General features: G+C 38.7%; 3 protein-coding genes across 3 annotated transcripts; 2 read left to right on the top strand and 1 right to left on the bottom strand.

Moving 5' to 3' along the window:
- The first annotated feature begins 8,215 nt into the window (after positions 1–8,215).
- LOC141825709 (proline-rich protein 2-like) lies at positions 8,216–9,402 on the top strand. The gene is made up of 2 exons (XM_074713094.1): positions 8,216–8,434; positions 8,523–9,402. Exons 1-2 carry the CDS (start codon positions 8,266–8,268, stop codon positions 9,209–9,211), a joined length of 858 nt encoding a protein of 285 aa, XP_074569195.1. The 5' UTR covers positions 8,216–8,265; the 3' UTR covers positions 9,212–9,402.
- A 1,467-nt stretch (positions 9,403–10,869) lies between these two features.
- Positions 10,870–11,571, bottom strand: LOC141824645 (uncharacterized). Its single transcript, XM_074711968.1, has 2 exons — positions 11,372–11,571; positions 10,870–11,300 (listed from the first exon to the last, which is right to left on the bottom strand). The coding sequence occupies exons 1-2, from the start codon at positions 11,486–11,488 to the stop codon at positions 11,181–11,183; spliced, it is 237 nt and encodes a 78-aa protein (XP_074568069.1). The 5' UTR covers positions 11,489–11,571; the 3' UTR covers positions 10,870–11,180.
- A 2,820-nt stretch (positions 11,572–14,391) lies between these two features.
- On the top strand, positions 14,392–23,941 carry LOC141825296 (filament-like plant protein 4). Its single transcript, XM_074712684.1, has 7 exons — positions 14,392–14,707; positions 15,968–16,021; positions 17,828–17,966; positions 19,451–19,628; positions 19,828–22,279; positions 22,396–22,450; positions 23,096–23,941. The coding sequence occupies exons 3-7, from the start codon at positions 17,859–17,861 to the stop codon at positions 23,558–23,560; spliced, it is 3,258 nt and encodes a 1,085-aa protein (XP_074568785.1). The 5' UTR covers positions 14,392–14,707; positions 15,968–16,021; positions 17,828–17,858; the 3' UTR covers positions 23,561–23,941.
- Positions 23,942–26,577: the final 2,636 nt, after the last annotated feature.

The raw sequence follows: 26,577 nt of genomic DNA, 5'->3' as shown, positions 1-26,577 counted from the left end.
AAAGCAAATGATCACGTTACATTAATTATTACACATATCATATATTGAGTCACCAATCAATCAGAAACACCATCTCATTAGCTGTCTGATGTTAAATTAGGTGGGAGACGGGGTAAAGTTGCAGGCAACGACGGCGTTACCACCTAAAGCGCCGGAGTTGGCCCGCCCTTTGAAACCGCATCGATCACGTACGCTCAGTAAGGGGTTATAGAAACTGAGGCTGTTGTAGCTAGGGGTACTTGAGGATGGAGGTCTATCGTCCCTTCCTGGAGAAGACTTCTGTAGACGTCTCCACAGCCGTGCATAGCTCGTCGTCTCTGTATCGTATATATTTTTTATTTGCACAGCAAGATATATAGTAACAGTTAGCCACAATATATATATTACTTGTCTCAGATCAAGCATATATTATATAAATTAACCTTCCGTAGGATTTAGAGACGACATTCTTCGCTTTCTCTTTTCCTCTGATTTCTTTTATCTTGCCTTGCAACAAAAAAACCTCTACGATTAATAAAATCACTAACTTAATTTGATGAAAACTATTAGTACAAATTACTTATTCGTGGGTCAAGTGCTTCCACTCTACTTCGTGGCAATTCGTCTCGTATGAGACAAGGTTGGTTGCTAAGCATGACCGGTGTCAACATCCTAAATGAACAACACTCCTAAGCTAATTGATACAGAGGGTAAGGATGACGTGACCTTTCTATGGACGAAGGTCAATAGTCTGTTGACAGTCAAAGTAGCACAAGTCAATACGACCCCAACTACACCAGGTCCAATCGACCAACCAGTTCAAGCTCGAGCTAGCCATATCAAGGGAACCACTTGGGCTCGACCCAGACCCCCTCAGCGGGCTCCCCAAGATCTCGGCCGACCTCATCTCGACCGATCTAGTCTTGGCCACATCAAGCACCTCATCTCGGCCGACCTTATCTTGGCCGACCTCGTCTCGACCACATCAAGCACTTCGTCTCGGCCGATCTCGTTTCGACCACATCAAGCACTTCGTCTTGACCGACCTCATCTCGGTTGACCTTTGTCTCAGCTGCCACATCAAGCACTTCGTCTTGGCCGACCTCATCTCGGCCAGTTCCATTACGACCATTTCAAGCTTATGGTCTCAACCACTCTATCTCATTCTGCTCCATCCTGGGCCTTTGCCTCGGATCCTTGGAGTGTTAACATAGCACACTGGTGCCCAAAGAAGGACCTATTCGTAGGTGTCACAGATTTGGTCCCCTCCGATACTCTCTCTTTTGCACGATTACACAGAGGACGTACTAGATTGTCAGACGTGGTCTCCTCAAATACCCTCTCTTCTGTGCATAAGGCCAAGGGGAATGCGTAGGTGTCAAACCTGATTTCCTCTGATACCCCTTTTTCTGCACATACCACCAAAATAGAAGGCAACTACTATGATAAGAAATAATCAAGTAGTAAGAATAGAGATAAGATCAAAATTAACTAGATATTTCATAATATTTATTTTCATCAAATTTAGATTATGCACAAGGTAGGTGTAGTGAAACAAGCAAGAAAATTCCACCTCGAATGTGAGCTTCTAGACGAATGCTTATTTAATCCCACATGCACCTTTAAGCTTAACCACAACTTATCCTATGTTATACGAAACTAAAGAAATTCCTTAAACATACAATAAAAAAATGAGGGAGAAAAAATTCAATATCGTTAGAGCGATCATATCATAAGTGATAAGATTTAATAAGGATATCCAAGACTCGAAGATGAAATAAAATTTTCTCCAAACCTTATCAATTTCATTCCTCCTAACTTACCCCTCAAGAACTAACATAGCACACCAAATAGCACGAAAAGAAAATCTGAATTTGATTTGTCGGAAGGATTGAGAGAAGATTCACTACAAAAAAACAAGTAATTTGCGACGAATTTTTGGGACGAACAAATTTCGTCGCCAATTAGCAACGAAATTTGGGACAAATACAAAATTCGTCGCTAATCTGCAACAAATTTAGCGACGAAACAAATATTAGTCGCCAATTTAGCAACTAACTTAATTCGTTGTTGAGTTCGTTGGAAAAAAATAAATCGTCGCAAAATTCGTCGCAATTTGGCGACGAAAAATATATTCGTCGCCAATTTGGCGACGAAAAACGTTTTCGTCGCCAATTTGGCGACGAATATATTTTTCGTCGCCAAATTGGCGACGAATATATTTTTCGTCGCCAAAACGTTTTTCGTCGCCAAATTGGCGACGAATTTAGCGACGATTTATTTATTTGTTGCAAAAAACCCAACAGCCGAACATTTCTTTCCATATCCAACGTTAATTTGGCGACGAACATCTTATTCGTCGCCAATTTGGCGACGAAGATTGGGTTCGTCGCCAATTTGGCGACGAATATGACGTTCGTCGCCAAATCGGCGACGAATAATCAAATTCGTTGCCAATTTGGCAACGAATTTGGGGACGAACAAGTTTTTGTTGGGAAAAAAACCTAGCCGAACAATTTTTTCCTTAATGTGACGCTAACTTGGCGACGAACCGAGTATTCATCGCAAATTGGCGACGAATTGGTTTATTCGTCGCCAAATTGGCGACGAACAATGAGATTCGTCGCTAATTTGGCGACGAATTCGGGGACGAATAAGGTTTTGTCGCGAAAAACCCTAGCCGAACACGTTTTTCTTTATTGTGAGGCTAACTTGGCGACAAAAAACTGTATTCGTCGCCAAATTGGCGACGAATGGAATGTTTCATCGCCAATTTGGCGACGAATATGGTTTTCGTCGCCAATTTGGCGACGAATTCATTTTTTCGTCGCCAAATTGGCGACGAATTTTGCGACGAATTATGTTTCGTCGCAAAATACTTAACTAAAACCCTAAGTCCGAACACTTCTCTTCTCCCACGCGCACAGCCGCACAGCGCCGCACCTCTTTCGCCTCTCTTCTCGCGATTTCTCCCGATTTCTCGCCGGATCGTCGCCGGATCTCTCCCTCGCCGCCGGATCTCTCTTCCTCGCCGCCGGATCTCTCTTCCTCGCCGCCGGATCTCTTTCCCTCGCCGTCGGTTCTCTCTGTCTTCTCTGCCGGATCTTTCTCGCGATTTATCGCCGGATCTCTCTCCCTCGTCGCCGGATCTCTCCCTCACCGTCGGATTTCCTCACGTGGTAAGCTTTCCCTCTTTTCTGCTGTGATTTTCGCCGTCGAGCGAGCGTCGCTGGCCGCCCCTAGCCGTCGCTGGCTGTCGGTTGCCGGCGCTGGGCGGCGCTGGCGGCGGCGCTGGGCGGCGGGGCGGCGCTGGCCGGCGCTGGGCGGCGCTGGCCGGCGCTGGGCGGCCCTGGCCGGCGCTGGCCGGCGCTGGTCGGCGCTGGGCGGCCCTGGCCGGCGCTGGATGGCCCTGGCCGGCGCTGGATGGCCCTGGCCGGCGCTGGCAGGCCCTGGCCGGCCCTTGCATACCTTCAATTAGTAGTATTGCTGCATTAGTGCTGTTCTATTGTAATTTTGAGCAAACATTTGAAAGTCTATTAATAACTAACAAGAACAAGCATGATGAAATGTTATCACAATAGTGAGAAGACTATATATGCCCAAAATATTAGTCTATATTGCCTGTTAAACTTCAAATGCCTGTTAACTTTTGGATAATTAGATCCAATAACTTTTTGTACATTGAATGTTTAATTGTATAGATTTTGAATTATTTTCTCAACCAATTGTGATCGACATCATTGTAGCACTTAGCAAATAATTTAAATTTATTTCTGTTTTGTGATTTATAATTTAGATGATGTTGTATATTAAATTGGTGTCTCTAGTAGGAAAAAAAACATGGACGCCTCCTACATCTGTTAATTAGTTCTCCTGTTCAAAGAAAAAACACAAAATCCTAATTCATCAAACCCTAAATCCTAAACCTAAACCCAAAAATTCTAAACCCCTAAACCTTAAAAAATCATTAATCCATAAAAACATAATTAAACTCGTAAACCCTTAAACAATAAATCATAAACTCTAAAGCCCCTAAACACTAAACCCTAATTCCTCAAACCCTAGACTCCTAAATCCTCCCTCTAAATCCTAAACCTCTTACACCCTAATTCCTCAAACCCTAAATCCTAATCTTAAATCCAAAAACCCTAAACCCCCTAAATCTTAAAAAATTATTAATCCATAAAAACCTAAACTCGTAAACCTTTAAACAATAAATCATAAACTAACTCTAAAGCCCCTAAACACTAAACCCTAATTCCTCAAACCCTAAACCCCCTAAATCCTCTCACTAAATCCTATATCTATTAAACCCTAATTCCTCAAACCCTAAATCCTAAACCCAAAAATCCTAAACCTTAAAAAATAATTTGACTAAAGACTAAACCCTAAAACCTACAACTAAACCCAAAAATCCTAAACCCCCTAAACCTTAAATATTCACTAAATCATAAAAACCTAAACTCGTAAACTCTTAAACAATAAATGTTAAACTCTTAAAAAATCATAAATCTTAAATCCTAAACTTAAACTCAAAAACCCTAAACCTCCTAAACCTAAAGACTAAAGACTAAACCCTAAACCTACAACTAAACCCAAAAATCCTAAACCCCCTAAACCTTCAAAATTCACTAAAATCTAAAACCTAAACCTAAACCCAAAACCCCCTAAACCTTAAAAAATCACTAAATCATAAAAACCTAAACTCGTAAACACGTAACCTATAAATCATAAACTTTTAAAAATTCTTAAATCTTAAATTCTAAACCCTAAGGCCTAAATCCTCCTCCTAAATCGTAAACCTCTTAAACCCTAAATCCTCCTCCTAAATCCTAAACCTCTTAAACCCTAAACGTTATAACAAGTGTTGATGATTTAAAAAAAAATTATTAATGAAATATATGTTAATATGTTTGAATTTGTGGATTTAGGAAAAATGCAGAACGCAAGAGGATGGTAACTGATGCTGCAGGTCAGAATATTTTTGCAGGAACTCCTCTGGTGTCGAAGGATGAAGGTAAAGACACAAAAGTTTCAATTAAAGCTCTTGTCTGAGAATGGTCAAGCAACTCAAACCAGAAGTGTTGAGGTGTATAGTAGTTATCCTTGATAATCCCCTTGAATTGGTTCTCTGTGAGGGTGCCAATATATTCTGATGCATCCGTAAAATCAAATCTGACTCCAATTTCTTTAAGTTCTTCTGTGTATTCCGTTATCTTTTCACCCTCCTGTAGTTTCTCGATTTAACGGTCCAACAGGAGGGTGAAAAGATAACGAAATACACAGAAGAACTTAAAGAAATTGGAGTCAGATTTGATTTTACGGATGCATCAGAATATATTGGCACCCTCACAGAGAACCAATTCAAGGGGATTATCAAGGATAACTACTATACACCTCAACACTTCTGGTTTGAGTTGCTTGACCATTCTCAGACAAGAGCTTTAATTGAAACTTTTGTGCCTTTACCTTCATCCTTCGACACCAGAGGAGTTCCTATTACTGTTTGTTTTTTTGTTACACAGGTTTTTATAAACAAATCAAAAAAAAAGGTTAGTCTTTACATATTTAATTTATAGATTTTAGTATTAGTTTTAATTTAAAGAATGATACTTTCTCTTTATCTTATTTTTCTATGCAGGCGAAGACAAGATAGTGATGGAGAATCAAGCAGAGTTTCTGGCGGACTACGATGATCTCTTCTATCTTGTCTTCATATATCTTCTGATTTGTTTGCACCAGTACTTTGTCTCTTGCCTTCCTGTATTATGATGTTGTGACTTGGTTAGACTTATAGACATGTACATACATGTCTAATGTACTTATTTGTTGGATTGTATAATTATTGGATTGTAGATGTTATGGATATTTGGATGTTATGGATATGGATGTTATGGATATGGATGATTTGTTTGTTATGGATTCATGTATGTTATGGATATTTGGATGAAATGAATGGATGTTATTGTTTTATTTGTATTAGATTTGATTTGCTTGTTTGTTACAGGTTACATGTATTTATGAATCGATCCGATTGGATCGATATTGTTTGTATATACAGGATAATTACCAAAACGAATATTGCATTGAAATTTTTTTTTATTTTTGCAACGAAATCTGCGACGAATATAGGATTCGTCGCCAATTGGCGACGAAATTAGCAACGAATACCAGTTCGTCACAAATATATCGTAAGTTTACTATTTATCGTAATTTGCAACGAATTCAAGATTCGTTGCCAAATTCGTCGCCAATTGGCGACGAACTCTAAAATTCGTCGCCAATTGGCGACGATTGGCGACGAAAACAGTTTCGTCGCCAATTGGCGACGAAAACATTTTCGTCCCCAATTGGCGACGAAACCCAATATTCGTCGCCAATTGGCGACGAATTTTTGAGTTCGTCGCCAATTGGCGACGAATAAATATTCGTCGCCAATTGGCGACGAAACTGTTTTTGTCGCCAATTGGCGACGAATTTTAGAGTTCGTCGCCAATTGGCGACGAATTTTAGAGTTCGTCGCCAATTGGCGACAAAAACAGTTTCGTCGCCAATTGGCGACGAAAATATTTTCGTCCCCAATTGGCGACGAACTCTAAAATTCGTCGCCAATTGGCGACGAATTTGGCGACGAAATTTTGAGTTCGTCGCAAAAAATGGCGACAATTGTGAGGATTTCGTCGCAGATTTTTGGCGACGACTTGATTGCGACTAATTTTATTTCGTTGCAAAATTCGTCGCCAAATTTTTTGGGACGAATTTTTTGTTAAAATTCGTCCCAGATTTCGTCGCAGATTGGTTATTTTTTTGTAGTGACCAAAAGACAAATTATTAGCTATATATGGACTCAATTTTCATATTCACCTTAATTATGTTAAGAAAACCTTTCAGTACTCCCAGTGGAATTTTTTATCAAATACGTGATCTGAGATTGCAATTTCTTTGGAAAGCTGAGGCAGCTTGCTCGATTTGATCGAGATTCTTTTCATTTAACTCTCTTTTCGACCAAAAAACAATCTATGCTAAAAAAAAGTAATAAAAGATGCCTGCCATCAATGAGGTTTGTTGGGGACCCAAGAAAGGTTAAGCAAGAGAGATAATTGTAAGAGAGGAGAAGAAATAACTCACATGCAGGAAAAAGAAAGACCATGTATTTGGCTTATTTAGCAGTCAGCACGCATGCTCCATAATTAATATACTAATTCAACTCCTAGTCCAATACATATATATACATCAAAGGCAATGAAAGCTGTAGTCTTAGCCATACATTAAATAATTATGCTTTGCGATCAATCCTTATTTTGTATTATTTCCATTTCGTACTGCTAATTCAGTACTGCATGAAAGCAACATGACAATTTAAATTTAATGCAAACCTACTTTGTTGGCGGGTTAGTATATCTTATCCGACCACTCTCCTTTACAAACTAGCTAGCTAGAATTAGTTGGAGAGCTTGGGTGGGAAGTCTCTTTCACTGAGCTGTTTTCTTTAATTTAATTTATGATGGTGTTTAATTTACTGGATAAACATATATCCTTTCCACGCTCTGTTTAACTCGCTGTTAATCAGTTTAATTCCTCTATCTACCACAGTAATTTTTGGCAAACCATTTGAATTAAACCCTCGTCAGCAATGTGAAACTATCTACGTCAAAAATCACAACCTTCACGAGCAGAAAATTCTATCTCATGAATATATATATATGATTGCATTCTGGCCATTCACGATCTGCCTGCGCACAGTAACTGTTCCATACTTCCATTCAGTGACTTTAAAGAACGTCGACGTATTTGGCAATCATCATTAGCTAGTACGCATGCTGTAAACGAATACAGACGATCTATTCTCTGACAACAATTATTAAACCCTTATGAAAATTCCATCCAAGTGCACTTGACTTATTACAAACACATAAAGAGCATTTACATTCGAAAACTATAACTAATTCTAGTATATATTAATATGCATACTCCTCTGACGTAGCAAAGTAAATTGAGTGTTGAGATAAAAGGGAGGAGTTTCCAGGAACTTATTATAACTTAGAGCATGAAGTGAATATAATGGACGTAAGTGATTGATCGATGAGACCTCACCTCATTCAATGCATAAAACTGCAAAACCGGTGGGATTAACCTCCCCTCTATTGCACCTCCTCATCACATGTGACTGCCTTAAATACCTTGTCCAGTGTATATAGCTGGAGTTGATATAAATTGGGACGCAGAGTTTCCACCATTCCACATCCATATCGCATCTAGCATTGTCTCTTCTGAGTAGTTCTGATCATGGGGACTCCACGGAGCCTCATTTCGATTGTCTTTGGTGCAGTCGTATTGTTGTTGGTGGCCGCCTCATGCTCAAGTGCTACGACGCCGACTGAAACAGTGGTTGTCGGCTCAACCGAGTGTCTAGATTGTGCGCAGAAGAACATCAAGAGTGAGAATGCAGCCAAAGGTACCGTACCATTACCAATCAGTCTAACTATGTTTCTAATTTACAATTGAATTGGTAATTAATTATACTTTAGCATATATGTATGCAGGGTTACGCGCAGTCATAAAATGCAAAGTGAGCAACGTCGAGAAATACGAGACCAAATCTGTCGGCGCTGTCGATGGCAATGGCAACTTCAACGTCAAGCTCCCGAGCGACCTCCTGCAAAGCAACGGCGAGCTCAAGCAAGAATGCTTCATGCAGCTCCACAGCGCTCCCAACGCGCCCTGCCCCGACAAGAATGGACTCACCAGCCCCTCCAGCAAACTAATCCTTAAATCTAAGGGCATCTTCGGCGCTGCCGGGAAGCTGTCCTTCGCCTCGGCGACATGCGTCTCGGCCACCTTCTTGCCACACTACTACAAACACCCCTGGCACAAAAAACCCAAGTACTCATTCCCACCCTTCCATTTTCCACACTTAACCTTCCCTCCCAAGCCTGACTTCCACCATCACTATCCCATCTATACGCCCACTTACAAGCCACCGTACAAGCCGCCGTCAGGAGGATACTATAAGCCACCGACACCGACCTACAAGCCGGCGCCGCCGACGTACAAGCCGCCATCTGGAGGGTATTATAACCCACCGACACCGACCTACAAGCCGGCGCCGCCGACGTACAAGCCACCATCTGGAGGATACTATAATCCACCGACACCAACGTACAAGCCGGCACCATCGGGAGGATACTATCCCGGCCACCCACACACCGAGGCGAATCAGAATAAGCCATAGAGGAAGATGATATGTGATGATATGTATTGCATGAAGGTAAGGGCAGCCAATACTATGCATGTAGTTGCTGCGTAATAATTCATGTTTTTTAGGAGATATGCGTGAAGCGTTTGTGTCGGAGAAGGTTCTCCTTTCCATATTACTTTTGTGTGTAATATCTAAAAGCACTTGATTGCTAGTTATTCGATTGAGTAATGTTGTGCATGATGGTTATCAGCAAATGTAATAATTAAAACTTAATTTCTTTGCTCGGTTGGCTTTTAAAATTTTTTGCATTGACTGTGTGTCCTTAATTTCTTACTCCGAAATTAATTAAATGCAAAATGAGAAATGTTATCTTGTGGAATTCAAAGAAAGCAGACAAAAAAACTTAAAATGGAGAATTAGTGAGATTTAGGAGCTAGAGTAATAGATATCATAGGTCGCTTTTGTTTGAGGAAAATATTCTCTTTAAAATTATATTTTGGATGTTCCTACATTTGGCAAGATGAAAAATTATGATTACAATATATATATACACACACACCGCGATAGAGAACCATAGATATTGAAAGGAATTCTATTAGAAAAAAAAAAGGAGGGAGAGAGGAGGAAGTCATTTTCTCCCCTGACAGGAGTTTCCATTTGAAAAAAAAAATGCAATTCATTTTCTCTTGGTCTTCACCCATTCATGAACTCATGTGTAAGCCTTCCCATTGTCCCCAAGGTGTAGCCGAGTTAACGATAGAGTTACATCAATGTAAGCCTTCCCATTTATGAACTCCTGTACGCCTGCCAACTGTCCCTTTTGTTCATGCATGTCTTCCTCACCTCACCGTATTACTTGGCTTGACCTACCACAAGGCACAAGTTTCAGTGCGTACGTGTCACTTGACCTATTTGATGTCTTGGAGACAGGGAGGTCAAAGGGACTTGACAACCAAAGTTTTCTGTCGCAAGGTGTCATCTGGTGTCACTCAACTTGCTTGGTCTTGAGCCAGTCGTCAGTAGAGGACCCGGGCAGCACCAAAGGCTATCTTGATGGATTTGAGATAGATAATTGCATTCATGGTGACAACTCTTTTGTATTGTATAGAAAGAATCAAGTAACAAGAGAGAAATAGAAAATGCCTTTTTTTTTTGCTTGCCCTCAAATCTACCCAATAAGAGAAGGCATCTTCTCTAATCAATAAATAGAGAATGACCTTCTCATTTTTTTTTTTTTAGGAAAAGGGAGAGTTAATGATTGCTCCACCACCTTCTCTTTGCACATGAAAGAACATGGGGAGACGGAGGAAATCGTCCAGCGTGGTGAGAAGCAAATTGAACTTTGTTCCCCCTGCAGGAGGTGTTATGGTCAAGGACCAAGCGAGGAGGACAAATAAATTGAAGAAGATAGATTGTGCAAGGTTGGTTTAATTTATACAAATTTTTGTAAGAACACACACGTTCTTGATTATCCATTCTTCTACCAGGCAATCTAATTTATCAAGAATGTGATTCAGTCTTCTATCTCAGACAAGGCTAAGGCTGCAACATATATTACCATATTTACCAACTGAGAGTAAATTTCATCTATCGTTTCTCATATTAGATGAATTTCCCAGCATTTGATCTTTCCAAGTAGTTGTACCCAAGAGTTATGTCCATTGAAGAAAATACAAGATGATACAATAAAATGAATGATATAGACAAGGAAGCAGAATCAATCTCTACTTGTTCCCTTGTTTCTGTTCATTGTATGATAAAACAAACGATTAAATAATATCAAAAAACAATTAACACGGGTAAAAATTTCTTGCAAGCGATAAGGAACAATATTCCTAAATATTAGAACAAAAAACTCGTTTCAAGCTATCTATGGTCCTAAAAACAAAAAACTTCTTGTAGCAATCTCACGCTACCAAATCACAATCAAAATGAAGAATAAAGAGGAAAATTTTCCAGAAGGGGCGAGAAATGGAATGAAGCGTCGAGAAGGAAAAGTGGATCACCGGTGCGCGGTGACGAGCGTCTCAATGAATCTGAGGCCGTCGTACCTCGGCACGAACTTGTCCTCGGCGCTCCGCTTCGAATCAGATCCCGAAGCATATTTCAGCGATCCCGATCCCTAATCGCACAAATCCATCACCAATCCGTAAACAATATTAATGAATCAACAGGAGATCAGGTTATGCATACCTCTTTAGCGGGGACGGATGGGGCAATAACCGCGAAGACGTAAGGAGTGGCCGCGGCGGCGAGAGTAGCAGAGAAGGAAGCCGCGAGCGAAGCAGCGATGGGTCCGGCCTTAATCATCTCGTCGACGTCTTGCCCTTTCTGGCTCGATTGCCGGAGAAGCTCAGAAACCCTTCCCAGAGCGCCGCGTTTTGTTTCCGCCCCCTCGGTTTTCGTCGGGCAATAAATTGAATTAAACTGCGCGTTTAGGTTCCGCCGTGACAGCGTGTCCAATGAACAGGATGGCGCCGCGTGTCGAATAACCGCGTTTTGCTTGGGTTCGAGTTCAACGACGATCTGGCCAGCGTGGAAGGAGAAGTTTAAGGTGCCGAGCCACATTTATTTAGGTGGCCTTTGTGGGCTTCTCATTCAGCATGGAAGTGATGCGATTATTTGGGCCAAGGCTAATTCTTCTGTTTGGTGTAGTGGTTCTAACTGTTCAGACAAATTCCATTCGGCCCGTTATAATATAGAGTCATGGTAATCGACGAATCACGAAAAGCATGCCGTGAAATCTAAATGCGACTCGTTATTCAAATTGTTGAAGGCCGAAAGCAGTAGTTACATGATGACGACCACCAATTAATCTGCCGCTTTAATGGAGTGCAGACATTCTTTTCATTCATCGGTGAACTGTTATCCTATAGACTACTTAATTAAATGGATATAATTCATCATTAATTGCATCGGTAACTAGCTGCTAATGCTTTGATAATGATGTATAATTAAAGTTTAATTTGCCCTTTTTTCCTTCTTCTTTCGGTCGCAATCGTAAGTTGTAACAGCAACGCATTCTTGGTTGCTTCCTAAAGTTGACAGATAACCACCGCAAATTAATTAACACCTGACTTCTAAACTTAACAAATTACTTAGTGTTCGTGTATCTTTATTCCAGATCTACTTGTTATGGATAATATTTAACTATTTTTTAAAATAAGTTTTTGGATGGCTGATATATTCATTTTACTGTATCAAAGTTCGAAATTATATAAATTTGTGAAAATTCTAGATTTAAAATAAATTTACGATTATTCATTCTGTACAATATCTTTCTTTTTCATAGTTCGGGGAGACCGACGAACTCGGCCTCGAGTCTGGGACAAACTTTTACAAATTTAATTCAGGAGACAGAAACAGGAGAGAAACAGAAGATTCGAGGGAAAACATGCCAAACTGTAGGCATTAATTAAGATCTGTTGGTGATGAATTGGACAAACATATATATATTGCCCCAAGTAATTAGAGAGAAGCGTGATTTCGTAGATGCAAAACGACAGACAAGTTGGGAAGGAAAATGGATCCAAAGCATGACGAGTACGACACGATAAAGCACGAAGACAGTTGGCAAAATTATGAGGCTAGGCCGTGGTTGGTGAGACGCGCTAAATACCAGGAATTACACCCCCACTCTGATTCCCATGAACATGGACCATGCCGTAACGGGGCCCCAACCGGCAAACACGCGGATCGAGATCCGCTTGTTCAGGCCCCACCATCGTCGGATCCTCCTCCTCCAGCACCGTCTCAACTCTCAACTAGCAGCTCCGCAGGCGCAGCGACGCCGCGGGGCCCATCTGTCCAATGCGCCTCTTCTACCGCCCGATCCCCATCCGACGCCCGCAGCTCCTCCGCCAACAACTGATCCATTCCTTGGCGGTGCGATGGATGGAGTGCTTTCAACAACCGACCAGACAATTTCATATTTTCTTCATGTCATAAATCTATCTATTTATGATTAAAATAAGAAAAATTCCAAAAACAACATAGAAAGACATTCAAAAATATATATTTTTTAACTAAAAAGTGTATACAACTACTAACTCCACTTAAAATTGGTGGTGGATTCCACTCCAATCATATATCATCGTCCAACACGTAGCTCTCTGCTCCCTTTGACCTCTTGTGTTACTAATTTGTTGGTAGCTAGTATTTGCATTTACTATACTAGACATGGACTTGTTTTTTTGGCAGCGAGGAGAATAGAGATTTGATGCCCACAGCTCAACTTGCACCCCAGAAATAAATTTATCTTTTGACTCTTTTATTCTGACAAAGTTCTGTTCGGTGGCAGAGAGATTGCGAGGTGCGAGCTGAAAAAGGCACAAACTATGTATATCAGCATCTCAGCGTCTTTCATAAATCACCTTAAAATTCTTCAAAATATTGCATCATTCACCAACTATCCCAACAATCAAAATAAACCCCATCAAAAAATGAAATACCCCTTCATCATCTCTCCGCTGTGTCAGGGGTGGTGTTTGCTCTAGCACACTTTCCTCATGTATATTTTTTATATTATTTTATTGAAAATATGTTCAATGGATGTCAAATCTTGCTGCAATTTTCCCCTGTTTATTGTTTTTTTTTTTCAACTAAGTTACACTTGTATCAGTAAAAATTGTGTTGGGAGTAGAGTGGATATGTGCCTGAGTCAAGATCGCTACTTAGATAAAGAGATTGATGGGAATGACAACTGTAGGACAATTAAAATTTTACTTGTACTCTAGGTTTGAGCTTTCAATTGAATGAGTAGGTAGATAAGGGCAGTTGAGCCGCGAGCCCTAATGAATACACGATAACACATGACGACTAGAGTTCGACATGGTACGAGAACTGGCTACTCTAAAAAAGTTGGTTATGTAGAAGTGCCATTCGATAAAAATAAAAAGGAGGGTAAGTTTGTTATTGTCTGAAACATGAGGCGTTTTGTATGATTTTTGAGCAATTTTACGAAGCAACCCCCCAGCATCTTTAAGTGCAGGTTAACGTTCACCCCGCGTTCTACCTGCTCAGCAATTTGATAGACCTAATGGGCCCATTAAGGCATCCGCGATTCGAGAAGAAAAGCGGGCAATCTTTCGGCACCTTTTAAGCTATCGCCCTTGAAGCGGGCAACCTAACGCCAATATGTATGTTCATTTCATTACTCCACCTCGATCTCCGCTTCCCCTGCCTTCCTTCCTTGCCTTTGTTTTTTATTTCTAGCCTTTGCTTTGTTTATTAAGAAAACACGCGCAAGTCTCTGCGAACTGAGACCGCAGCGTCAGGCAGCGGAGGAGAGAGAGGTGGCTGGAGTGGCAGAGCAGGCAAGGAATTACTGCTGACCTCGAGGCTCCTTCCCCTCCACCGCTTCCTCCCTCCGTTCTTCTGTCTCCTTCCTCTCTTTCTCGTTCAGTCTGTTGGTGTCCACGGACTAGTTCCGGAAGCGAAAGCAGAGTTTGGAAGAAGGGATTGGTGGGACTAACGATTCGTCAGATCTGATAGTAGAATTTGCTTCCCGCGAGCTGCATTGTTCATCCGGTGAGTCCTGATCGTGTCCGCTTTGGCTCTGGTGAATCTATTTCGGCTTATCCACCTGCAGTGTTTTGAACATTTTTTTTCTTTTCTCTTTACCTTTAAAGATGTTGAGAGAGCTGCGTTTTCCTGGATTATCCATTTTCTGATTTAAGACGGGCTTCCGGCTAAAAAAAAAAAATCAATTTTCTCATACATCAGTTGCCCCTATACAATTTGCGCCGATTCATTATCAGTTACCGATACTTTTTTTTTTTTTGCTTGCGACCGAGTGCTTTCGCATTTGGTCTTTCTTCGAATTCAAGTTATTGGGTCATATGGATGATTGATGAAACCTAAGCCTTTTTTTTGTGGGTGGTAGGCCAGTGATGCAAGTGGGAGATTAAAAAAGAACCGATGAACTGGACTTTTTGAAAAATAATGCTCGATATTCCTTCTGAAGCATTATTGCTTCCAGGACGTACTTGCCAGATTAGATCAGGAAGGATGATTTCTTCCTTATAGTTACACTCTGGAATCACTTTATGTATGTGTAAGACCTACTCCACCTCCTACCCTCAACTTTAAAGAATTCCACCCACCTTTAGGCCATTGCGCAGTGCTTTTCTTTGGTGGCCTCTCTAACTTACACCGTGTGATAAAGTTGGCTCCCCTAACTTGTGCTCATCCTCGCTTCAATGTTCATGTCGCATTAATGCATCACAGTCTTAGCGAGTTTATGCTTGATGCACCATCACCCTTTGTGTCCCTCTTTTCCGGATTTTATGAATGTAAGATATTCATAGGAGGCGAGTTGTGCGTTTGAGGTTCTTGCGCTTGTTCTTGTCCAACATAAAAAATCATATTTTTTTCTTTTGCTAGTTTATACTTTTAATGGGATTGACATAAAAAAAAAGTGCATTGCTATTTACAACAGAGCAATGGGATGTTAATTTCATGTACAGATTATATACAATGCCTATGAAAATTTTCTTTTGAATATGTCTTTTCTATATGTTTGAAATTAGTTTCTAAAGGTCAGCTATTTGGTTACTTGGATTCATTTTTCCTTTTTCTTTTTTCTTTTTTTAATGTATTTTTATCATGTTGCATCAGGAAATAAATGTAGCTTGTGAAGTGTATCTCTTTCAGTTACTGCCGTTATACAATTCATATTTGGTTTCTGCTCAATGATCTACAAGATGTTTTATTCACACATTCTTGTCTGCACGAAACTGTTCCAATGGGTTCCCTGCAAAATTGTAATGACTTGCTTGTTTTTTGCAGTGAATACTACCCACGCTCTTGCTACATCAGAATATTTCAAAAACTTTTGCAAAGGTCAGCTTTGAGAACAATTTCATCTAGTTAATCATATGACTGCTAAATTTAAAATTTTCGCTCTCATTTATTTCCAGGCTATGAAAAAAGTATGTTAGTTTACTTCCAAGTATTAGCTGCACCTACTTTGGAACTTTTATGATGAATAATTGATAGCTAAATCTTTTGTCAACAAATTTTTTGCATAATTATCTTGTATATATTTGTATGGTTCTCTTGCTTACCATGGTGTAATTTACCTTCTGAATTTATTTCTCTTGCAACAGTTGTGTTGGTGGTACAATAATGGACAAGTAATTTACCATCTGAATATATCTTTCTTGAAACAATCATATTGGCGGATGCAATAATGGACAAGTAATTTAACATGTAATTTGCCAACATGAGAGAGTGCAATGATTGAGTGCATAGATAGTACTAGTCTGGACGCATACTTAAGTCATATGTGGTTCCAATTGTAATTAATTGTTCCAGACAGAAATTGGGCATCTTTTGTTCATTTTGACAATATTCCTTGGTAACTTGTCTTTCAAGTTATGACAGCTTAGTGGCTATAGCACGATACAACCTTTTTATAAAAAAAAATTGCAATAGCATTTTGTACTTGGCCACCTCAAGAGGGACTGTGTTACCGAACTATGATAATCCATAGACATCTAAAGAGCGAATACAACACAAACGTAGGAACTCACTTGGAATCCTTAAGTCAGATATAGTTAATGCCAGAGGAGGGAGATCTCACTATGAACATAGAGAAACAACAAAAACCACATTCCTGTAGGATGATGACAATCTCTCACACAAGGCTGATAATGTTCTCTTGTCTTTTGTAGTGTCTATATATTTTATGCAACATACAATCAGTTTAACTTCAAACCCTTTGACCATAGACATTATATGTAAGGACCCAAAGGACTAGAATTGTCTTTGCAAATGGGCTCACTAATTTCACTTACTAATCTTGGTTGATCTTGATAAAAACAAATCCCAAGCTGTTTCTACTTGAATCCTGATACCGTCTTGGACTTCTTTTCCTTATAATGAAGTCTACAACTCTGCCAATCTAGCCTAGAGTGCTTGATTCCAACTCTCTCAGTGTTGATCCAGCCTAGAGCGCTCAATTCCTTCCCTAAATTTTTGTCTATTTCATAAATGAACTGATTTGTTTGCCTCCATGTTGTTAGAAATATAATGTCACAACTCACTTAAATGAGACAATTGACCTATTAACTTGTCAGGTTAATTACTGATCCAAAATGCTTAAGTCCAAGAGGTTAACTCATCTAAACTTAGAAAGCTTCTCCGTTAGACCTCAACCCAACATGTGAGATTAAATTAGGGCGATACATATAGCAAGCCATCTCTGAGACCTTGCTGTTTTCCCAGATACCATCTTTCAAAACTCTAGGCCCACAATACAGAAAACTATCTATGTCCTGACACACCTCATTGTTATCTTTTAGTTTTCTTTAGTAATTGAGTCACACATCTAACTGTTTGCTGGATTCTCAATACGGTTAATCTCAGCACCCTGCTTTATGGATGCTGCAAATAAAGGAAAGCAGAAATCTATATTTTTTAACAAAAATGGAAAAGAATGAAATAAACAAAGATTTATCACACATTTAAACATTAAAGAGCAGTTCTTTTAAATTCTGGAAGCTGCATAATTTTTGAATGTCCTATCAGTAATATATTTTGTTTATACTAAAAATCCTGCCATCATTATTTCTTGTTATGTCCAACATTTTTTTCCCACTTTTCTTGTCCTCTATCACTGTGTTGATTGAAAGTATGGCTCAACAGCATAGCCTTCCAAGTAGCTGTGTAATCAGCGATGGACAGGAGAAGTTGGCCGTGGAAGAAGAAGTCATCTGAGAAGGCAGTAACCTCAACTGACACCACCGCCAATTTGTCCAATTCTAGTGGAAGTCTAGCAAATCAGGTTTGTTTATTATTGCCTTTAGGCATCTGAACTGAATAATAACGTGTTGGCAGCTTGAATTCTTATGGAATGCATGTGTTCTACACTGTTTATTGACCAGAATAGTAACACATTAGTGGTTCCATTCAGGTTGATGGATATTGACCTTCATAAATGAGAAATTGTTTCATAATTTTGATTTTCCAAGTTTACAAATTCTATTGGATTTGGGAGAAGGATATATCAAAAATTTAAAAACTAAAGATATATTAAGAGGTACCTGTCATAAGCAAAATTAAGTTACATCATTATCCATTTTTATAACTGAACAACCATGAATCTATGTTTATGATTTATTCAAGGGTTTGCTACATTTTACCAAGGTTTAGTGAATATGATTGTCACTGGAAAAGTAGCTCTAACCTGAAAAACTAAACAAAAGGAACTAAAAGTACTAGTAAGTATATTACTCTTGAGTGCAAAAACTCACTAAACATAGTAGCTTTATAACCAACATCGTTTGATATATAATCAAGAGATACCTAGACTATCATTTTGGATGGACTAAAAAGTACAAATGTCTGTTACCTAACAGAGGACATGTAAATTATCAAAAGAGACAGGTGATTTCATATTTACTATGGAGCTACAACCTGCATCAACCTATATAGAAGCTTCTGAGTAGGGGTGTAATCGAACCGAGCCAAGCCGAACAGTAAGAGGCTCGAGCTCGGTTCGTTTTTCCGAAGCTCGAGTTCGGCTCGAGTTCGATTCGAGCTTTAATTTTTAAGCTCGAGTTCGGCTCATAATGAAATTAAATAGTTCGCGAACGACTCGAGCTCGGCTCGAAAAAGGCTCGTTTTAAAGTTAAACGAATTCAATTCGAGCTTGGTTCGAAAATAGCTCGTTTAAAAATTAAACGAGCTTAGTTCGAGTTTGGCTCGTTAATATATAATATTTATAATTCATGTAATATATATATATATATATATATATATATATATATATATATATATATATATATATATATATATTCGTGAATCTCTTAACAAACACGTTCGTGAGCCTTTAAACGAACATGTTCGCGAGCTCACGAACCAAATACTGGTAAGCTCGAGTTCGGCTCGATAATATTTTCGAGCTCGAAATCAGGCTCGAGCTCGGCTCGTTAACTTAATCGAACGAACTCAAACGAACTTTTTTTCGAGCCGAGACTCGAATAGCTCGTGAGCAGCTTGGCTCGTTTACACCCCTACTTCTGAGGGAGCACAAGTATGGAGGTGAACCTGCTTCTTTGCACCAACAACACTAAGCCATAAGAGAGAAGTTAATGTTTGTAATATACTAATGTCACTTTCAACCATTAATATCAAATCCACATGTTAGTTTTTATTTCTTATCTTTCCTGCAGGTTGCAAGCCAAAAAAATAATTTAATTTCCTTGATTTGGTATTTTCCTTGTGATTCATATATTAGCTCACTTGAATTACTTGATTGTTTATCAGGATGCTAAAAATACTATTACCTACATACAAATCTCTGCTGACAAATATGAACACCTGACTGAAATGGAAGAGCAAGTGAAGGTCTTAAAAGAAAAGTTATTCGCCGCACAAACAGAGATGACAAATAAGGATAATCTAGTCAAGCAACATGCTAAAGTTGCTGAAGAAGCAGTATCTGGTATTATATCATTCTATATGGATAAATTGGGTGCAGAGTTCTCAAGCACGACACTTTTCATTGTTTAAGCTGATTGCGTAGCTTTTTTATGTTGTTAATTTTGTGAATTTAATGTTGTAGGGAAATCTCTAGTCCACTGTTCAAAAGAGTTCTGAATATAATGTTTTTGAGAAATCTTTGGTATTCTTAATTGATGTAGGATGGGAAAAAGCTGAAGCCGAATCATCCACTCTGAAACATCAACTTGAGTCTGTGACACTATTGAAGCTTACAGCTGAAGAACGAGCTGCCCATCTAGATGGTGCCTTGAAAGAATGCATGAAACAGATACGGAATGTGAAGGAAGAAAGTGAGCAGAAGTTGCATGATGTTGTCTTTGCAAAAACCAAGCAGTGGGAGAAAGTCAAGGCCGAACTAGAAACAAAATTAGATGATTTTGAGCAAGCTCTGCTTAGAGCTTCTGCTGAAAATGAAGCTTTGTCAAGATCTCTGCATGAACGTTCTGATAATCTAATGAAAGTTACTGACGAGAAGATGCAAGCAGAAAGTAAACTTGAGCTGCTAAAGAGCAATATTTTATCATATGAGAAAGAAGTTAATTCCTTGAAATATGAACTTCATGTTATTTCTAAAGAGCTTGAAATTCGTAATGAAGAGAAAAATATGAGCATTAAGTCAGCTGATGTGGCAAACAAGCAGCACTTGGAAGACATAAAGAAAATATCAAAACTAGAAGCAGAATGCCAAAGACTACGAGGTCTTGTTAGGAAAAAGCTGCCTGGACCTGCTGCATTAGCACAAATGAAACTAGAGGTTGAGAATTTAAGCCGTGATTACGGGGAAACTAGGGTGCGGCAATCACCTGCTAAGAGTTCAAGTCCACATCACTTGTCAACACATATTTCTGACTTTGCCTCTGAGAGTTTCCATGCTTTGCAGAAGGACAATGAGTTTCTAACAGCGCGCCTATTAGCAACTGAAGAAGAAACAAAAATGTTAAAAGAAGCTCTGACCAAACGTAACAGTGAATTACAGGTTTCGAGGAACATGTGTGCTAAAACAACAGGCAAGCTTCGTAACATTGAAACACAGATGCTGGCACTGAACAAACAAAGAATTTTGTCAAATCCAATTTTTGACATTTCTTCTGAAAACAATTTAAGCCAGATTGAAAGTAAACCACCAAGTTTGACATCTATGTCTGAAGATGGAATTGATGAGCTAGAAAGTTACTCTGAACCTTGGGCTACAACATTGATGTCAGAGCTTTCCCAATTCAAGAAAGAAAAACATGCTGAAAATTCGAAGAAGGCAGATAATGCAAATCATTTGGAGCTTATGGATGACTTTTTAGAGATGGAGAAACTAGCTTGTTTGACAACCGAGTCTAATGGAATGGTCACTATTTCTGATGGCATGCACAAAAAGATAAAAAGTGAAAATCCAGCTGGTAATCTGTTGGCTCATATTCAGAAGGATGATGATATAAATGAGCTGCAACTGACATCAGATGATGCAGGAAGTTCACCTTGTGCCAATCAAAAGCATTCTGAAGAAATGGCATCTAACAAATTTGGATCTCTGTTGCTAAAACTTCAATCAAGAATAGCCTCCATCATTAAACAACAGTTTAAAGAACATGACATTGCCAAACTTTTGGATGATATACAACAAATTGTGCAAGAAATACAAGAGGAATTACCTCAGAATTCTGTGAATTGTCTTGTTGAGGAAAATTGCTCTGTTGATGCATCCTCTGATCCAAAATCTAGTAATGATGGCATGGATGAAACTACTCTGATCAGTATATCTTCAAAGCAAGGTAAAATTTCATGTTCCGATGATAAGCATGAGTTAAATCAGGATCTAAAGAAGGCCATGTGTGATATTCAAGATTTTCTTATGTCTCTTGGTAAACAAACCCTAAGAGCACTTGATGGGCAGCCCAATGTTGCCGGACTACTTGAAAAAATCCAGCACTTGTCTTCCTATGTCAAGGATGTGCTAAGTAATGGAAAAAGCTTGCATGGTTTTATACTGATGTTTACCCATATTTTGTCTGAAGCAAGTGAAATGGGCTTTAAGATGACCTTAAACATGGGCAATGAATGGGAAAGCAACGTGTCAGATTGCATTGACAAGGTAACATTACTTGAAAACAGAGTGACTACTCATGAACCTAAAAATGAGAATTCCTCAGGAAGGTCTATTGCTCTATCACATTCTTCATCTCATCCAGACATTGAAGGGCCTCTCAGTGACAGCTTTGAACAGAGAAATACAGTGCAGAAATTTTCATTAAAGGAATTTGGACAACTGAAGTTGGACAAAGAAAGGATGCAACTGGAACTTTCTGCTTGTACTAGTTTGTTGGAAGAGACAAAAATCCGGCTGGTTGAAACTGAGCAAGAAGTGGCAGAACTAAAGTCCAAACTGGCTACCTGCCAAAAATCAAATAGCTTGTCTGAAACCCAATTGAAGTGTATGGCTGAGTCCTACAAATTGCTGGAATCACATACACAAGAATTAGAAGGTCAAGTAAACCTGCTACACATGGAAGTAGAAAAATTGAACAATGAGCTTCATGAAGGAAGGCGTATCCATTTGGAAGAATTGGCCAAAATAAGATGTCTTGAGGAGCAGATTGAGAGGTTAGCTATTATCACGTAGATCACTATTTGCATGATATTTTGACTTATTTAGAAAATCAATCTCCTTTATTATGTTTTTTGCCTGATTTGTTTATTTTTCCTTTCTTGCATTAAAGGCAGGAAAAGTCTTCAATGTGCTCAGATGCTGACACTCTGGTCAAGGCAAAACAGGTATCTCTATTCAAATAATTCCATATTTCCTTCTGCATCAACTTATCTGGAAAAGGATGGAATTATGTTTTAATTTTTCATGCAAGAAAAAAATAGGTTGATGCATGGTGCCACTTAAATTGTAAAGATGTTACAAGACAATTGTGCCACTAACTAAATGGATGCATGGGGTTGATGGAAAGGTAGATTGAGAATGTTAGTTTTTGAGAATAATTCATTGAATATAATTCTATAGTTGATAGAATGGGAGATAATAAGTTAAGCTGATTTTGCATATTTAAGAAGCTCTAGATTTTTGATATTTGATACTTTATTGCCAATATTCTATAGTTCTATAGTGAGAGAAATTAAAATTAGATAAATAGTGCAAGGAGAACAGAGAGACATAACAAAATTGGAAGGGATTTAAAATCCAGTCAACATTTTTGACATTATGCTCATTATGATATGCATTATTATCAGTAGTTACATTGTTTACGACTATTGAATTTGCATTGTGCGAGTTATTCACTGGATTGGCTTCAGAAAGTTCAGAACCTGCCGGACTATTAACGTTCACTAAATGTATAAATATTTAGCATAAGTACTTTGTATTGATATGGCAAGATACTTTTGATGCTTATATTAGCACCATACTTCTAATAGGAGAAAGACATCGCAGCAGCAGCAGAGAAGCTTGCAGAGTGTCAAGAGACTATACTTATACTTGGTAGGCAATTGCAAGCATTGCGTCCGCCAACTGAACAATCTGATTCCTTGCCAAATCATAGACATCACATGAGCAGTAGTTATCTTGATGATGTACTAGACTCAAGTAGCCTCAACACTCGAATCACTCATAATTCAAGGCGCTCAATATCTGAGGCAGAAAGTGCTGTGGATTTTGTAGCACCTAGAGCTGGTGATGATTCCCCTTTGGATGGATACAATGCCGAAACAAGCCCGTCGGATACTGAAGCAAGTACCTTTCCCAAATCACCTATTGATACAAAGCATCGAAAGGATAGGTCGTCGAGGTCATCTTATTCCATTTCTTTACCTAATGCTTTGCCCGAGAAGCATGGTCGTGGTTTTAGCAGGTTTTTCTCCAAAGGAAAAAGTGATCGCTAGTCTTGATTCCAAGATTGCTTTTTCCTCTGGAGATAGAAAATTAGATGGATGAAGACATGCACAACGGTTGATTAAATGAGGGATCCCCCAAGTTCTTCTCAGCAGTCGCAGTGAGCCTTATGGTTCATACTCATTTCTATGTAATCATTACTATTTTTTTTTCGCAATCAAAGCATGCATTTTTCTAAAGGTTTTGACTTGCAATTTGATAGTAGTATGCCCTGTGAAGATAAAAAAAATGTCACTGACAGTCTGGTTTTTAATTCCCTTGTTCAAATTATCTGTATAAAATCATTGTTAAAACAATGGTTCCTAACGGACCAAAGTATGTGCTTATTGAGCCCTTATTTGGTGTGCAATGAACAGACATTAAATCTGTTTAAGAACCTGAGCACATCTCAATCCCTAGCTTTTGTAATTGGTTACTGTTACATGTGGATTTTCCATAGAAAAACATTATTGGCATAGGCAATGGGTTATCTTACAAGTTTCTTATTGGCGCATGCAATGAATATCCACGTACCGACAATACAAGTAAGAAGTAACGCAACAACTGATGGGGTGTAGGATCCATAAATATGGTATAATTGATCCATAAACATGGTATAATTTGATTCAATCAAATCAGAGAATTTGACATGATTTCGAAAGTTTCCAATTCTGTCTGCGGAAGAAATAAAATTATGATTCTAATCAAATCAAATCTAATCCAGATTTGATTCTAATCCAATCAAATCTCATCTAGATTTGATTCTAATCAAATCTCATCTAGATTTGATTCTAATCAAATCAAATATTATCCAGATTTGATTAGAAAAATCATAATTAATTTTCTCTGCGGAAGAAAATTAATAATTTCGTAACGGAAATTTTAATTGGAATTTCTTAACAAAATTTTTTTCCAAAAAAATAATTTCAGAAATTCTTAAAATTTCTTATCCGAAATTTTATATAATTTTCTTAGATGGATACCCCAACAACAACTCCATCAATGCTGTTGCAGTTGCTGGAAAATTCAATTAATTGCTAGCGCAGTTGAATTAAAAGCGACGCAATGGGTTTATATATTTTAGATACTTACGTGTATCCATCATCGCATGTGACCTGCCTGGCCCATGATCACCAAGCCAACTAATTATGCAAGGTACGTTAGACAAGAGCTATTTTAAGGACCTCTTTAGAATTTGATTGCTAGACCTCTGCAGGCCATGCATACAGAGTTGGAGTCCATGGCTCTCTTTCCCTTCACGATCTCACACATGGCTGTTGTCCTCGGTCTCTAGCATATGTGTCGTGGAGTGTGGCTCCTGCCTCCTTGTCTCTCTATATCTATCCCTCGAGAGACCTCTGCTTGCTTACCTAGCTTTGAGTCAGCAAGCAAAGCAAAACATGCAGCTCCACTTCAAGTCATGTATAGATATTATTGAAGTTAGGGATGCTCTAAGTCAACTGATTGTACATAGGCAAATATGGTAATCTATTTTGTCGTCTATATATTAAGAAAGTGACATCCTTTCTCAGTTTGATACAACATTAGTGTTAAAGCCCATATACATATTAGGGTTACGGCTCATAAAGGTCCTGTTATCTATATATAGTTGTATATAACTATTAGATAATGATGTATTCCAATTCCTGATTCGTCACAATTAGATCATGTGTCTATGTATGGTGCGTTTGGTTAAAAAATAATAATAAATTTTTGTTTAATAAATATTTTTATATTTATTTATAAAAATAAACATAGAATACTTACATTTAAAATTCAAAATAGATATTCTTTTTTTTATTTAATGACAATATTTTCTTATCTATTTTATCCTTTATGTAACATAATGATTGCTCTAATAGATAACAGGATCAGATGGCCAAGTCAGTCTGTCTAATCAGTCGAAGTGTAGCTAGTTAGGCCCATTCAAGCTATAGCTTAAGGGCTCTGTGGCATTTGAGAGTGCATCTATTATCTATCTACGATATATATCCCAAACGGGTAAATGGGTAAAATAAATGTATAGCTATTTGATGCGATGCCTATTGGCATGGCCCAGGAGCTTGAACCAGCCAGCTAAGACATGTGCAGCAAGAGGGTCCTCTTGGAAGACGTATCGGCCATCGGGGGAGCAGTATTAGATTTGATACTTCCTAACAGCCACTCGAAGAGATTTGTAAGGGTCCAACGTGCTTGCTTACACCTCTCGACACTCACATGGACATGTCTTGCGCAACATCGATGCATGGCAGCCATGCTTCCAATGATATCTTGTTCCCACTAATATATATAAAGAAATACAATAAAATTTTACAAAACACAAATCGGTGAGCCATGGACAGAGTTACAGTGGAAACAGAGACTTGAGGACCGTAAGGTTACAGTCGAAACAGAGAAACTTGTTAACTCACAAGTACTTCTATAGCCAGAGGGTTTCCCTCCATAATGGTGAAAAGACCTCCTCACCATTAGCACAAAGATTACGTACATAGTCCTTCAGATAGATTGTTTTCCTTTTAAAGGTGGCTTTAGGAATCAAATTAACACCTTTAATTTGTTTTTTAGCAATAATAGCGAAAGTAGGCAATCAATACAAAACAAAGAAAAAATACATAGATTTATATATGTGCAAACCTCTACATGGCTAAGAAACCATTGGCAAAGGAAAAGACCTAATTGGTATTCGGCTCATATGGTAACAATATAATTTTGATAACTAAATACATCTTCCAGATTAGAGACGAAACGCCAACATACTATATATATCAAGATGCAAACAAGAGCCCACCCATATCATTCCACCTTCAAGACATCTCCCAGCGATCATTATCGAGCAAGAAGTCCATCTCTGCAATTCCATCAAATTTCGAGTTGGAACCAGCCTCAAATATGAAAAACCCCAATTTAGGTGAGCTTAGGTTTAATTGGTCGATACAAATGTCATAAACAAAATAAGTATCGAACAACAATGATAAGATGTACTTTAGAAGAGAAAGCTATAGTTCTTTAGTTTCAAAAACAATACCCG

Source organism: Curcuma longa, chromosome 3 (assembly GCF_044706935.1).
Source record: "Curcuma longa cultivar G26 ecotype Majalengka, Jawa Barat chromosome 3, ITB_CL_G26_1.1, whole genome shotgun sequence".
Taxonomy (NCBI): Eukaryota; Viridiplantae; Streptophyta; class Magnoliopsida; order Zingiberales; family Zingiberaceae; genus Curcuma; species Curcuma longa.
This window is presented reverse-complemented; position numbering and strand designations above follow the sequence as displayed.